The sequence below is a fragment of the Drosophila arizonae genome, chromosome X, assembly GCF_054131065.1.
Source record: "Drosophila arizonae isolate 15081-1271.41 chromosome X, UAZ_ARI_1.0, whole genome shotgun sequence".
In the NCBI taxonomy this organism is placed as follows: Eukaryota; Metazoa; Arthropoda; class Insecta; order Diptera; family Drosophilidae; genus Drosophila; species Drosophila arizonae.
The window spans coordinates 896,826-912,399 of NC_142927.1; the positions used below are offsets into that span (position 1 = coordinate 896,826).

Genomic DNA, 15,574 nt, shown 5'->3' on the forward strand with positions numbered 1-15,574 from the left:
AGACATGGTTATGCCTCAAATCAGAGTTATTCAAAGTAAGTCGAGCAACAAGTTGAGAAAGTGCCAAATCGAAGGGTGAATGTGTGAGTGTGAGGCAGCGACTCCTGTGTCTGTGTGTGTGTGTGTGTGTGTGTGTGTTTAGCCAAGGCAAATGTCGACACTCTGGCAATTGGCTGCGGCTGCACGAATCGGCGGCACGAATCGCCCCCGTTTCGCGCCATGCGCTGGGGAAAAGTCATTTTCTTGTCAAATATTTTGCCACTTCAAAGGACTCGGCGACAACTGTCAATGCCAGGCGAGCAACAACAGTGAGTGTGCACAGGCACTTAAAAAAGTATTTGCACTCGTTTATGTGAAAGCCGAGCACAAACAAATAAAATAAAAAACAATTTCGCTAGCGCGGGGCGGGCATGAACGACTGTCAGATACCTTAGCCTATGCTCTCATCTCTTCTGCTGCTCACTGCAAACTAATATACCCCATTTGCTCGCCCGCTCTGGGCCTGGCTCTACTCCAGCTGCTAAAAATAATTGCTTGACTAAGTTGGCTCACAGCTTGCGGTGTTTCCCACTTCTGTTGACCTCTTCTCTCTCTCTCTCTCTCTCTCTCTCTCTCTCTCTCTCTCTCTCTCTCTCTATCTGCTGTGTTTCCTGCAGCCGCACACAAAAACCGGAAACGAAAAACGACGCGGCGACATCTCAATTTGGATTTTAGTCAATGGCGGCGCAACAGGCAACAGGCAACAGCAATGTGCAGCGTAGCCCTGGGACTCAACTGGACCCTCGAGTCCTGGCCGAGTCCTGGCCGGGGACTTGGCGCTGGACTCGTGTCCTGGCAAAGGAAACACTCTGCGGCGCTTGAGTGAGCCGCCTGAATGGCCACATGCAGATGGAGGCGCAGGCGGAGGCAAAGACTTAGCTGGACTTTGCTTTCGCTTAGCTGCCTTCCTGTGTGTCCTTTGCCCGCCTGGCTGCTCTTGCTTCTTCTTGTGCTTCAGCGTCATCGTCTTCTTCTTCTTCTTCTTCTTCTTCTTGTGCTTTGTCGTCGCTGGGAAGTTTTTAATGATGATTGAGCAGCGCGCGCAAATCTTGTTGCACACTTTCAAGCGACTGAGCACTGCAAACGGCTCGGCCTGCAGCTGCCCTCAGTCGACTTGCCCTCTCCCTCTCGCTCTCGCCCCCTCACCCTGGCCAGTCAGTTCAATGTCCTTTCGCTTGGCTTGGCACATAAAATATGCATGCATACAAACATATTTATTTATATGTATATGTATATATGCACGATAATTGATATTGACAATGTGTAGCCGGCAGCTCGGGCTGGCAGCTAAAATTAGAGCTGCAAATGGAGCGCGGGATGGGGCTGCAACGGGGCGTATGAATGGCAATTTCTTTGAATTGCTGCCTATAAAGAATGTGCCATAGCTCAGATATAGCAAAGTGAATGAGAGAGAGAGAGAGATAGAGAGAGAGAGAGAGAGAGAGAGAGAGAGAGAGAGAGAGAGAGATGTAGACATGCAGAGAGTAAATATTTTGCTTAGCATTTAGACTAGCAAGAGCAGAGCGATTCGAGTGCAGAAGAAAGAGAAGCAGTCAGGCTTGAATTTATTAGCCCAGGCTCAGCATAGGCTGTAGCTTCAAATTGAGCCATAAAGCATGTATAGAGTACGAAGTGCGACTTCTTCTGCTGCGGCTGCTGCTGAGGACTAGAGACAAGTGACGTCACCAGGGCCTCGGACCTACGCAGCTCTCTGAGTGTGTTGAGAGTGCGAGTCTCATACCTTACTAACTGAGCTTGAACTGAACTGAACCTTTAGAACCCTTTCGAGAATGCGACCGGAGGATAATTAGTTTTACTCACTGTGGAATGCCTTTTGAATACGCAATCGAATTGAATCGAACTTGTTTCGGCTTTTTTTATACCCTAAACCCATTGCAAATGGGAAATCAGGGTATAATGGTTTTGTTGAAATGTATGTAACAGGCAGAAGGAATCATCGCAGACCCCATAAAGTATATATATTCTTGATCAGGGCGACGAGCTGAGTCTGTCCGTTCGTATGAGTGCGTCAGAGAAATTATTCAACTGATAAATTCTAATAATTTTCCCAAGCGCTGTCGCTGCTAACTGCGCAGTCAGCAGAGCGAGTGATTATACGTGCGTGTGGATGCGTGTGTGTGTGTGTGCATGTGTGCATAAAAGAGGCGCAGAATGAGTGGAATATAAGCTTGGATGGTTCAGGGTGTCTCCTAGTCGAGCAGTCTCGACCGGAGCCTTCTCACTTGTTTTATTTTAAAGCAGCTCAATTTCTTGACTTTGCTATTCGTACACACGGCTTACACACATACATTTGCATTGTGCACAATATCTGATTATATTCCATATACACAGCTACATCCTTTGTATTCTCATAAATTTAATTTAGTCGACTGCATTAGAAAGTAATTAGAAAGTTGATGCTTATCCATTTCGTGTGGCCTCTAAAACGCATTAAGTTGCGTTTACTCTAACTCTAGCACAGCATAAGTATCCTCCCTCTCTCTCTCTCCCCCCTCACTCACTTTATCTCTGTGTGCTGTGCCTTGTCCTTCGCATTAAGTGCATAATTCAATTTGAAAGGCAGACTTTGGAGTGGCCCCTTGAAAAGTATGCAAAAGCACAGGCACAGGCACAGACACAGACACAGGCCACCCACCCACTCACACACACATACACAGAGAGACACACTCACCCACACACAGATCAACTGGGCATAAAACGTGGGCAGCTGCGTTTGTTTAATGAAAATAAAGTAGCAGCTTTTACGCATTTTTATGGCTTTTATTCAACTGTTGGGGGCGTGGACGCACCTGCTATGCAAATTAGCCTATACAAATATGCAAATATCTGTATTTGTACATATATATGTACATGCAGTGTATGTATGTGTGTGTGTGTGTGTGTATCATAAAATCTGTCAATTCGCAGCATCATTGTCTTCAATTTTCAGCTGACTTAAAGACTGGCAATCAACCTGTCTCCCTCCACTGCCCCCTCTACCAGAATCTCTCCTATTCTCTCGCTCATTCCTCCTATTCTCTCAGTCATTCGCTGTGCGCCTGCAAATTTATGCGGTTCAGGCTAATCCTCATGGGGATTTTTCGCTTAAAGCGTTTTATTGTTGCCGCGCACTCAAAACCAGGTGAAGCTGCAGAGAGTATTTAATGGAGCTGGGTGGAGCGGTATAGGCACTGAGACGGAACTGGAACTGACAGGGAACCTGAGCAGCGGCTGACACTGCAACAGTAACTATGATAGAAACCACAACTGGAGCTAGCACTGGAGCTGGTGCTGTGAGTTTAAGATGATCTGGAATAGAAAGTGGAACTAAAATGGGAACTGGAACGAGAGCTGCAGTCGTAAATTGGAGCTACGTATATGCGTATAAGAAGTAAGCATTATAATATCAGTATAAGTACACTGAGTACTAAGGGACAACTAGAAATGGAAATGAAAATGGACTACGAACTGGTTCTGTGATTATGCCTATAAGAGGACGATTCACCAGCAATAGTTCCAGTGCCAGTGCCTGTTCCAGTTCCAGTTCCTGTTTCAGCTCTGACTCCAAATCAAATTTCAGTTTTAGTCCTAGGCACTAACTGAAACTGAAATTGAATTGGGAGTCAGAGCTGGAACAGGAACTGGAGCTTGAGCTGGAACTAGTACTGTGACCTTAACGACAACGAGAATGGAAACTGCAGCTTTAGCTGGATCTGGAAACTGCAGACATCTTTTATTTATTTTAAAGTAGATCTGAAGTCGTTGCCCTGCTAGTCCTGCCTCCTTCTGGGCCTTCGTAGCTCCGACTGTGGCTGTAACGGTAACTCGGGCTGTAATGGTAATTGGAACTGGTCTGGAACGGCGATGGGCCACCCGAGAAGGGGACGGTGCCCGGGCGGACCCTGTCTGTTTCTATTATATATTTTAAAAGGCCTGTCGACTGCAGATTTCCCTGATGTCCTGTAAATTTATCACATTACAAAAAACAGAAGACAAAGTGTGAATTCGTCGCGGGGGTGTTCACCCAATGGGTGGGGAGGGGGCGTGGCCCTAAAGGTTCATATACCGTGCGGCCCGCAGCACTGGGTGCGTGTGTATTACCGTTTCGTTCCTTTGTAATTTCTTTCTGCGGCAATCGCTTCGCACTGTCATTATGTAAATGAAATTGTGGCGAATTATTATTTGTATACCCTACGCAGAGCGAGCAACAGCGAGAGGGTCTGCTGCAATCGTGAGTGAGTATGTGACACGATGTGAGAGACAATTGAAGTTTTCTTGCTTCCATTGGAGTGATTGGAACTGAGTACTGGGAGTATGACCAACCTGTATATACCTTCACCCTATATATACTACTCTGATTGCACTCCACTGATTTCTCGTTTATCTTAAAAGAAACTAAAGAAAGACTTCTCATTCCTTTTTTTTTTTTTTTGCCAGATTTTCTTGCACTTCAGTCTCACAGTCAATGAGTGAGTTATGTCTGAAGCTTCTCTCCTCCTTCTCTATTCCCCTTGTAGAGCTGCTTTGCTTGGGAGAACATCTCGCTTAGAGCATTTGCTCTTCGGCTTTTGCCTGCGCGAGAAACTTTCAGCTTGTTATTTTTGGCTCCTTCTCGTTTCTTTTCGCTTCGTCTTCTTCTTCGGTTTTTATTTTGTTTTTCTGTTTTGTTATTTGCGTAATTTATTTATTTATTTTCTTTGTCCAAGTTCCATTGCTGTTGCTGTTGTTGCTGCTCAGCATTTGAGCGCATAATTCATAATTTGTGCCGTTCGTCCTTTGTCCTTTGTCCTCGGTCCGTAGTCCTTTTGTGGAGCAACAGCAGCTCCTTCTATCAGCAGCGAGGCAATAAAAGTTTGTCGCTAGTTAACAAATCATTGGACAAGTGAATTGGGCGACTCACCAAAGAGAGAGAGAGGAAGAGAGAGGGAGCAAGAGATAGAGAGAGAGAGAAGTAGCTTTTGACTCACTTTGAATTGATTTGTGTGTGCGCGCGTGAATGAATACGATTTCGATTTCGATTTCCATTCCGATTTTTATCGTGGCGTGCAATAAATATTCATGAATTCCATTCACTCATTCATCATGCTCATGTGAAAGCTTTCGCCACTCGAGCCAAAAAAAAAAAAAAAAAAAACGAAACGAATCAATTATCGAGCCAAATTGAATCATTTGAGCCGTGGAAATTGATTGATCGAATATGTAATTCGAATTGGAATGTGAGTTCGAATCGAGACTAGGTGGGAACAGCAAAACCTTCTCATTGATGTGGATGCATGTGAAAGTCTAATCGATAACGATATCTATCGATAGCGAATAGCCTAGTTATCGACATGTTTAGCCGCACATCTGGACTGCCCAAGTGCTGCTCCATTTGGCACGTTTCATGAGCTGCTCTTGCGCTGCTGCTTTCTGCGGAAATAGATTCGAATTGAAAGCAAATGGAAAAGACATAAAAATAATAAATTGCGGATTTAATTTAATTTCGCAAACAAAAGTAAAGCGCAGCATAATAAACCGCTTTTGATGAGCAGCGAGAAGCACTCAAACATAAGAGAGGCGGACGATAAGAGCGCAGCACAAAATCGCAGACCGCAACAGGCAGCAGAAGCAGCAGCAGCAGGAGCAGGAGCAGGAGCAGGAGCAGGAGCAGGAGCAGGAGCAGGAGTAGAACGGCTGAAGGCGCCCATCTGAACATTGAACGGACAACGTGGCGTATGCGGAACGTGATTGATGTCTGTTTGCTTATTTGAAGTGGGCAGTGGGCAAGCCACGCCCCCCTGGCCTTATCACATGCAGCATTGAACAGGAGACAGGAGAGAATAGAGAGGGAGAGAGATACAAACCAGAGTTCATAGTGAATGGTGAGGCGAACTCATTGACTTGCGTGCCATACCAATGTATAGGGTATCTTTCTCTCTAATAAGTATGTATGGAATGATGTAAGTGGATATGGATATGGAAAACATCAAGATATAGATTGATCCAATAGAGGGTATCTTTGAGTCGTGCATACCTTCATACTAAGCATACACATACTCCTGGAGCATCTGGAATGCGTAGTTGGATAGAATGTGTAAGAGAGATGGCGTTTGACTAATTTACAGGGTATCTTTGAGATGTGACTTTACAGGGTATCTTTGAGATGTGAATCTCTTCAGCTTAAACTTGAGCTTTTTACCTAACTGTTTTGCAAACACCTAACAAAAGTTTTAGAGTTGAAAGCGAGGTAAGCTTATTAAGTAGTAGCAGCAGATTACAGGGTATCTTTAAGCTGTAGCCAATGAGTGGAACAGAGAGAAAGCTGCATTGGGCTTTACCCAGTGTGGCTGATCTACATTATAGGGTATCTCTGAGTCACGCTTGCATCGAGGTCTGCAGCTCGTCTAGTGGACAATTGAGGAAGCCATCAAAGGCAGGGCCGGCGTCAAGGACTGCTGGCCAACCTGTCTGTGTGGCTGAATGGCATGAATCATAAACATTTCCATTTCCAACTCGAACAAGCAAATAGAATGAAGAGGAAGAAGGCAACGAGGTAACAGATGGTGGCGGCGGAGAAGCAGGAGAAGGAGGAGGAAAACAAAGCAAGGCAAATGCTCGTGAGGACGAAAATTAACAGCGCGTCAAATCAAGGCGGAGATTTTTATACCGAACAATTTTTATGCGCCTTTTATGATGGATTTTTATTGCAGACGCTTATGCTGATGCGCCCCCTTTCTCTCTCACCCGCCCTCCACCCATTACAAGATGAAATTGTTGTTTGCATGCCGCGCGAGTCATAAAGGAGCCGAACAGCTAGCAACAAATTTGGGATTAATACTGAAATTTCTCATTTTTTCTCCGCAGCTTTTCTCCCGTTAACCTAATGCCATAAAAGCGGCTTTGGAAAACGATTCGGCACACACCTTTCGCCTAGAATCGCGATTCCAAATTAAACAAAGTCAAGCGTGAAAGAAGGCTCCAAGTCGCGGAAAATCATTTCACGCTCGATACCTGAATTGAATTTTTAAGGTGCAGCAATTTATCTCCACGGCGACTGAGAGATCTTGAGAGTTGTGGCAGAGAAAAGCTAGGCAGGCTTCAGTACAGACACAGATGCAGCTACGGATACAGATGTGCATTCAGGTAAAAATATCTATATACAAATATAGATGTGTATATGAATATGTTATGAATACTGCTCTCCTCAAGTTCCTGCTGACAAAAGGATGTAGGAAGATTTAAGGATATGAAGATATGATATGATGTGTGAAGGCACCCAGATATGCTGATATCAAGATATGAATAGTGGCCTCTACTTCTATCTTCTAGTTTAGTAAAGATATAAAGATATGAAAGATATGATCCGATACGTGAAGGCACCAAGATATGAATAGTGGCCCTTACTGTCCTCTTCTAGCTCCGTCTATAAGGCGAGCTTCAATGTGTTTCGGACTGTACCTCTCTTAAGTATCAGTATAGTCTACTCCTATATATAGCCTATTCCCATAGATAGCTTCTCTTCTCTGCGATACTCACTCATGATCCCGATTGTGTTTGTAGGAGTCGCGATAGCGCGAGTGCAGATTGTGGCGGCTGTCGCTGCTCTCGTTGGTGCGATGATTGCGCGTGAGTGCGGCGGGCAGGAGAAGAGCCATTTCTGGAAGAGAGAAGAGGAAGACAGTTAGTTATGAACAGTTAGCTAGAACAGTCAGTAATATCAAGCACAAGTCAGTACGGAATAATATGCATTGGCTTAGAATTAGTTCTTGGTTAATCATTATTGATGAAGAGGAAGTATAAACCGTTATACTAGCCCACTCAGTAGAGTAGTTAAGACTTAGAGGTAAATAGAGTCATAGAAAATAAAGAAAATGAAAATATGAAGTAGAGCTCAGAACGTGAAATCAAATTGTAGACGCGAAGGCGGGCGCGGCTCGAGGCGTGGCTGCAACCGGAAGAGCTGGTTGTACCAGCAGCGAGTGTATACGAGTGTGTGTGTGTGCTCTGCTATGTGTCTTTGTGTGTGTGTGTGTGTCTGCGGAAGTGCGTGCCTGTATGCCTGGCGGTTATGCCACACGAATCGCATTTGCTTTGACTGGCTTCGCATGATGTTTGCATTGCTGAGAGCGAAATCAAAACATGCCATTAGACGAGCAACCGAAAAAAGAAAACAGCAAAGGAAAAAGGAAAAGGGAAAGAGAAGGAGAAAGGAAGGAAAGAGGAGCGGGGAAACAGCTAAGGAGGTGTGGCAGCCACAGCTGACAAGGACAACACAAGCGTGCTAGCAATTGCAAACAACAAAACAACCTTTGCCATTTCCCTTCGCCCTTCTCCCTTCGTCCCTTTCCCAATTCCAATGCTCAACGTGGGGCCCCCCATTGCGACTCAATATGCGACGCCCTCTTCCCCAATTCCGACTTTTGACTAGCAGAGCTCGCATTGACAGACCGCCACGAGCCACATACTACTGTCACTGACACCCGCCTGGGGGAGGGGAGGGGGAGGTAGCGGGTCGGAGCAGCGGGAGACATTCACCTGCGAAATGTAGACGGGGACATTGCTTTACTTGCAGCACGTGCCACAGCCACGCACAGCCACGTGACTCGTGAAAAGGTGTCTGCCAAAGCAGAAGAGCGAGGGGGGAGGGGGGAGGGGGAATAGCAGTGAGCAGCATCATCAGCCTTGGCCTGGTCTGCATGCATTGACTCCTCGCATGGACAGACCTGAATTGACAGGGTCCAGCCGCCTGGCTTTGAGTCAGTTGTAGCTTCGTGCCACGCCCCCTGCTTAGGGGCGGGCGAGGAGCAAGGAGAGAGAGCTTATTAGGAGCAGGGAAAGTAAACATCGATGGGAGCACTCTTTGACTTGGCACCAGGTCTTAGGAATCTCTTTGACAGATCTGAAACGCAGTCAAGGCGCGCTACGGTATCAGATGTGGAGTTCTGACTATAAGTCTATACCCTGTAAAGATTTCAAATGGGTAACTTGAGTGAGAAATGGTAGGAGGAGATTGGAATAATGAGAAAGGGGGTGACGAGACAAAAGAAACGAGAGAGTAAGATTTATAGCATGAAAACGATAAAGAGACGAGAAGAAGAGAGATAGCACGATCGAGACAGAGAGAGAAAAGAGAGAGAGAGAGGAGAGAGAGAAAGAGAAAGAGAAAGAGAGAGAAGGGAGAGACAGTGTGAGCCCAACTGCAAAGACAGCTAAACATTATGTTGCAATAAAGTCAAGGTCATTAACAGACTTTGACCCCTGCGTTGCTGCAGGGCGCGTGTGAGAGAGGGAGACAGCATGAGTCTAGAGTAGAGCTAGATGAAGGCAAATTTAAAGGACTTGCACGTGCCACAGCAAATGGAATGTCAAGTCGACAAACGGCTGATGGTCCAAGCTTAAACTGTGCTTTATCAGTTAATGTGCGAATGTAAGAGGGAGATAGAGTGGGAGAAAGAGAGAGAGAGAGAGAGAGAGAGAGCGGGTGTGCTAGCTTGCACATATGTATTGCATAATTTTTGGTCGTCAGCAGGAGCACACACAACTTATGCAAATTGAACAAGTCAAGTGCCACACATAAGCACACACACACACACACACACATACACGCGCACGCACACTCGCACGCATACATTTGCATAATCAAATGGCATATTGTTGTGCCTCGGTTTGGCTGGTTTTCGGCTACGTTTTTCATCTTGGACGATTACCTACTTGGCCAAGCACAACACACACACTTGCACAAGCACACACGCACACATCCGAGTACACACACATACATGCAAGTTAATTGGAATTTAGCACATGGCCCGTAATTCACAGCCCTAAGTGAATGAGTATTCAACGTATGTATGTGCAGGCGTGTGTGTGTGTGTGTGTGTGTAGGTGTGCGTGTGTGTGTGTGTAAGCGAATGGATGTCTGCAAGTGTACAGCAATTATTTTTATAACGTTAATGAGCACTGCGCATTATTGTGGCCTGCCAATGGCGGCGACAACGAGAAACCCTGAAGAAGGCCGACGATGGCAGCGACGACAGTCGGCGACAAAAGTGAGCGCACACATATTAGCTGCACTGTGAGAAAATAATGCTTACGTACTTAGGGCGAAAGTGAAGCAGTTGAATATGGGGAGCTGCTTGCTGGCTTGATTGATTATTTAATGACTGACTGGATTGCCTGAGTAACATATAAGGACTGAGTGCTTGATTGATTGATTGATTGAATGACTGACTGACGAGTGATTGATTAATTTGAATAAGTTTAGCCAATGCATCAAAACAGATTGACTGCCTGGTCGACTGACTGATAGACTGATGGTTAAGTGATTGAACGATGTAGCGACTCCACTTGATTGACGATTGGTTGATTACCTGCACTGACTGATTGAATGCTCATTATAAATGTCTACTTTGGGAGTGATTGGTAGTGTGATGATTGATTGGTGACGATTGACGTTGGATGGACTCAGAGATTGAAAGTTCACGCTAAGAAATAATTCTGATTGATTGGAGCATTTGTCCAGTAAGAAAATGTTGTAGTCAAACGTCGTAATACTCGCGTAGATCGAGCAAAGATAAAGATTTGCCAAAGTTGTCCAAGTTTGGGTAAAAATGAGACTAACTCGATGTTTTCGCTCAGTGCAGTTAGCTGAATTCACAACATTTTTCCACCTGCAAATGGCGCTGGGCATTGTACATGGCGGGCCGTAGGTGTGAGTGTGAGTGTGCGTGTGTGTGTGCGTGTGTGATTGTGGGTGGGCGAAGGGGCGTGTTTGTTTACCTTAATTATTACACACATGCCAAAAAAAGAGTGAGCCAGATATAGAGGTAGACAGAGACGGCGAGAGCGAGAGACACCCCTGGTTGTTAGCAATTAACTTGGCATTACACAAATTTTTAATAGCATACTTAATGACGCGAACGAGCGCGCGCGCACGCCTCTCTCTGCGCTTCTCATGCGGCTGCTTGGTTCGCGTCTCGAGCAAATTTAATTTGCGCCCTACCCAATTATCTAACACAAATTGCACGTATTTAATGCCAGTTGTTTGATGTCGCAGTCGCTGTTGCTCTTTCTACTGCTGCTGCTGCTGTTGCTGTTGCTGTTGCTGCTGCTGTTGCTGTCAGGTGTTGCTGCAACAGTATCTGCAACAGTTGAGCAGTCGAGCGCTCTGCGTGCAGCTTCCATTTCCTCTCCCGCTTGCCTTTGCTTTGCTTTGCTTCATTTCTTGCGCTGTTCGTCTTTGTGTATACCCTATAGTAGTTGCATGGGCTGATTGTTGATGGGCTAAAGTGTAATTATGTAGCATATCAATATTACTATCTACAAAAAGAGTCAAGTTAGTCCGTCTGTTATTCTCTCTCTCTCTCTCTCTCTCTCTCTTTCTATACTACTCGATGCTTAGGGTATTTTCTAGTCAGGAACACTCAACTGCATCTTTACATCCTCACTTTGCAAGCGGTTTTGATTTAGATTTAAGTTGCGCTTTGATACCACCCCTGCCGTCTCTCTCTCACTCTCTTTCTCTGTCCCCTTGCCTCTCCCCTGCCCTGTCCAGCTCTAATCGACATTTTAATGCTCTGTAATTGCCCGACTAAAGTGCAAAGCCAAAGCAAAAGCTCCACTGTGTCTGACAGCAATTTGCAAGATAAACAAATCACACATACGCACACACACACACGCTCACACACGCTCACACACACTCACACTGCTTAATACTATAAACAGCTTTAAAGCATTTAATTCGCATCTGCTTCTCTCTGTGCGCCTGTAAATGTCAATTAGCTCTTAAATAATTGCTTCAGCTGCTGTCAATGTGCGAAAAGGGGCGGAGAGAGAGGAGGGCGTGTAGCCTACCTTGCTGCTGAAGGCTCTCAGAGCTACTAGCTGCAGACAGTTCAGCTCCAAGAGCTACGCAAGTTGGCTTGCCACAACTGAGTTCTCAATGATAAGAGACAAAATGAAGCATCCATGGAGCTGATCCAGAGTGATTCAGCTGAAGCAACTTGTTGATTCGCTCTCTATAGATTTGAGAATTTCGTTTGCATTTGATCTAGCGTATCTAGAGAGGGAGATGGAGATGATGAGCTCAGCTTAAAAGTTTCTCTGAAAATAACCAATCATTAATCAACTTAAAGCTCTTGGACTAAGAGCTTTCATGTGCCTTGCAAGCTCTTAGCTGTTGCTTAATTGAATTTGATAGTTTTAATGGAACTTGCTTTATCCAGCACTAAACAACCGTTAATTACAAATTCTTTGCTCTCTTTCTCTCTCTCTCACGCTCTATTGATGGTTGTGACATGTGCCGTCTGGTGTGTTTGTGTGTGGATCATTTCTGCATACAGAGCTTAACAATTTTTTCTAATGGCTGCAATCAAAGTTTTAATTAAACGCTTAAAGAGCGAGCGGACGAGCGTCAACAAGAACCGCAAGCACAACTAACTCCAGAGCCACACAGCAGAAGCAGAAGCAGAAGCAGGAGAAGGAGGAGTAGGAGCAGTGCTAAGCAGTGGAGGAAAGAGGGGCAGTAGAAAGACGGGGCACGTTCGTGGTTAATGGAGCACAGGCGACCCAAAACATAAACAAAAAACTTCTGCTGCGATTTTTAATAGTTTTTTTGTTTTTGGCTACTTTTTTTTATGCTTGCCGCAACTTCTTCTGCTTTGTTTTTCTTTTTTGCACTCGTTCACGCAAAGAAGAAAATGGCAAAGTGAGTATATTGGTTTTCTCGCTTGTGCAGAAGAGTCTTCATTCCGTCATTCCATCCATCCATCCAGTCTCTGTGCTGAGCACTTTTCCTCTATCTCCCTGCACCTGCTTCTGTTTTTCCCGCCATCTCTATCCCTATTCATTTTTTTCCGCCTCTATCAACCTCTATCCGTCTCTATTTGTAGCCTGTATCCGTAGCTATCTTTCTCAATCTATCTTTGTCCGTCTCTTTCTTCATCTATGCGTCTCTATCAGTCGTCATCTGTCTTCATTCGTATTCATCCTTGTCTATGCCTCTCTATCCATCTCTATCTGTCTCTATTCGCTTCTATCTACCTCTATCTGCCTTCATTCGTCACTTCGTTTCACCATCAATTTCACATATTTCAAATCTACGCCCATGGGGGGCGTATCAGGCTATACAATACCTGGGAAGTTCTCTCCCTTCTCATTTTTCCCCTCTATACCTCAAGGTTCACCTATGTGGATCTATCTATTCACTTGCTTGTGTACCTTGAGCGAGTATTGTGCAGTCGCTTAGGACCCACTATAGCTCGACTGCTGCTGAATGGGGGCGTGGTCGTGTGTGGGTGTTTGTGTATGTGTGCCGTCGGCGACACTTAGCCAAATATAATATGGCTTTTATGTCAGCCACTTGCACAAAATTGCTTTGCCAGGCCAAAGGGCAGGGGCTGGGGTACGAACGGGGCGTGGTAGGGTGACGAGCTAGAGGGGAGAGGAGAGTGGCGAGAGGCAAGAAGCAGAGGCCAGAGACAGAGAGCGAGAGAGAGAGAGATGAATGTTAGTTCTCTGGCCAGAGATTGGAGCCCAGCATCTACATCCACATGCGTCTTCTTCTTAGGACACTGCTCGCTTTTTACGTGGCCAACTCTAAAGGAAGTCTACGATTGCCGAGTGCTCGACTACGAAATACCCTTGAAGCCATAAGTGAGTCAGAAGTTTTGCATGTGATTTCCTAGCGTAAGGCAGAAATAAGGCAGCAGTGTGAGTAAGTAAAGTCGGCTTTAGAGTCTATCCCAAGTCTAATATACCCTGCCTACCCATTAGTCAATGAGTACAGGGTATTCCAAAGAAAGAGCGAACAAAGTAGAGTGAGAAAAAAAACTTTCAGCTACAAGCGAAAGCTGACAGATGCATCTGCAGCAAAGATGCCTCCCACCTCTCTCTTTCTATCTCTCTCTCTCTCTCTCTCTCTCTCTCTCTCTCTCTCTCTCTGTCACACTCTCTTCTGCCGGAGCAGAAGTGCATCAGCGTCTGTGTGGATTCGTGTAAACCATCCAGCCACCCGTCAAGTGACTTAGTTTGCTTCACATTCTGCTTGGGCGTTTAGATGAAAAAGCTTTTTGCATTGCACAGCTCTGTCAATGCAGCCGTCCAACCATCCAAAGGGTTGACTTTGAAATACCCTGCACATTGCATGTGAAGATTGACTCAGGTGAGACTAGGATTTGTAAGTCATTCAATCAAAAACAAAAAGAAAGAGGAGTATACAGACATATGCTGTGGGTGAAGAAGAAGAGAATGGATAAGAAAGAGAGATGGGTCAGACAGATAAAGATAGAGAGAGAGAGAGAGAGAGAGAGAGAGAGAGAGAGATGAGGATAAGAAGATAAAGAAATGTAGAGCGGGATTGAAAGAGAGAGATAGAAAGATAGATTGCTTGGAGTCACAAAGGAGGCACAGAAGAGATGGGATATACTTAGCGTTAAGCTCATCAAACGAATTTCAAACGCCCAGTTGGACTACCCAACCTAAGGCCAAGTACGTGGTATTACAATGGGTGTAAAATATTTACGCTGCATTTTCTGGGGCGCTAACAATACGAGCCAAGTGCTTGCTAAGTGGATCAACATATCAACATTCTTAGCAAATATGCAAAATGGAATATGAAATAAGCGAGAGAGAGAGAGAGAGAGAGAGAAAGGGAAAGCTCCCTCTGAGCTGAAAGGCTGTTGAATATGAGTGGATTCATGTAGAAGTGAAAAACCGGAATTAATTAAGTCAAACAATGCCTGAAAAGGCAGCTGAAATGAATTGAAAATTCCCATTTCATTTCCTACTGCATTCTAAATATCTCAATTTATCAATATTCCTTGCAAATATCAGTTAGATTTTAATTGTAATATATTGAAAGGGCCTGCAAATCGAGGGCTGGCCATCGACTATTTTAATTAACGCGCCGCAACACAGATGCACGCCCGGATCGAGATAAAGGGGTAACCCAGTTGCCGTAGCTATTGTTGTAATCGTGACTGCACGACAGCCCACCTGACAGGTGCAAGGGAAACACGATAAATGAAGCGATGTCAGGCCGGGATATTATTTATTAAATTTGCATTTCATTAAAATACATACAGATACAGATACAGATACAGATATAGATATAGATATAGATATAGATACAGATACAGATACAGATACAGATACAGATACAGATACAGATACAGATACAGATACAGATACAGATACAGATACAGATACAGATACAGATACAGATACAGATACAGATACAGATACAGATACAGATACAGATACAGATACAGATACAGATACAGATACAGATACAGATACAGATACAGATACAGATACAGATACAGATACAGATACAGATACAGATACAGATACAGATACAGATACAGATACAGATACAGATACAGATACAGATACAGATACAGATACAGATACAGATACAGATACAGATACAGATACAGATACAGATACAGATACAGATACAGATACAGATACAGATACAGATACAGATACAGATACAGATACAGATACAGATACGGATACGGATACGGATACGGATACGGATACGGATACGGATACGGAT

At 44.7% G+C, this 15,574-nt stretch overlaps 1 protein-coding gene across 3 annotated transcripts in view; it reads right to left on the reverse strand.

The window, feature by feature from the left end:
* The window catches only part of vex (somatomedin B and thrombospondin type 1 domain containing protein vexed), a 102,874-nt gene that overhangs the window by 5,594 nt on the left and 81,706 nt on the right, over positions 1-15,574 (reverse strand). For all 3 annotated transcript variants that reach the window (XM_089474997.1, XM_089474999.1, XM_089474998.1), the window contains exon 4: positions 7,555-7,675. In XM_089474997.1, coding sequence (XP_089331123.1) covers positions 7,555-7,675 — 121 coding nt within the window. The remainder of the gene's footprint in view (positions 1-7,554; positions 7,676-15,574) is intronic.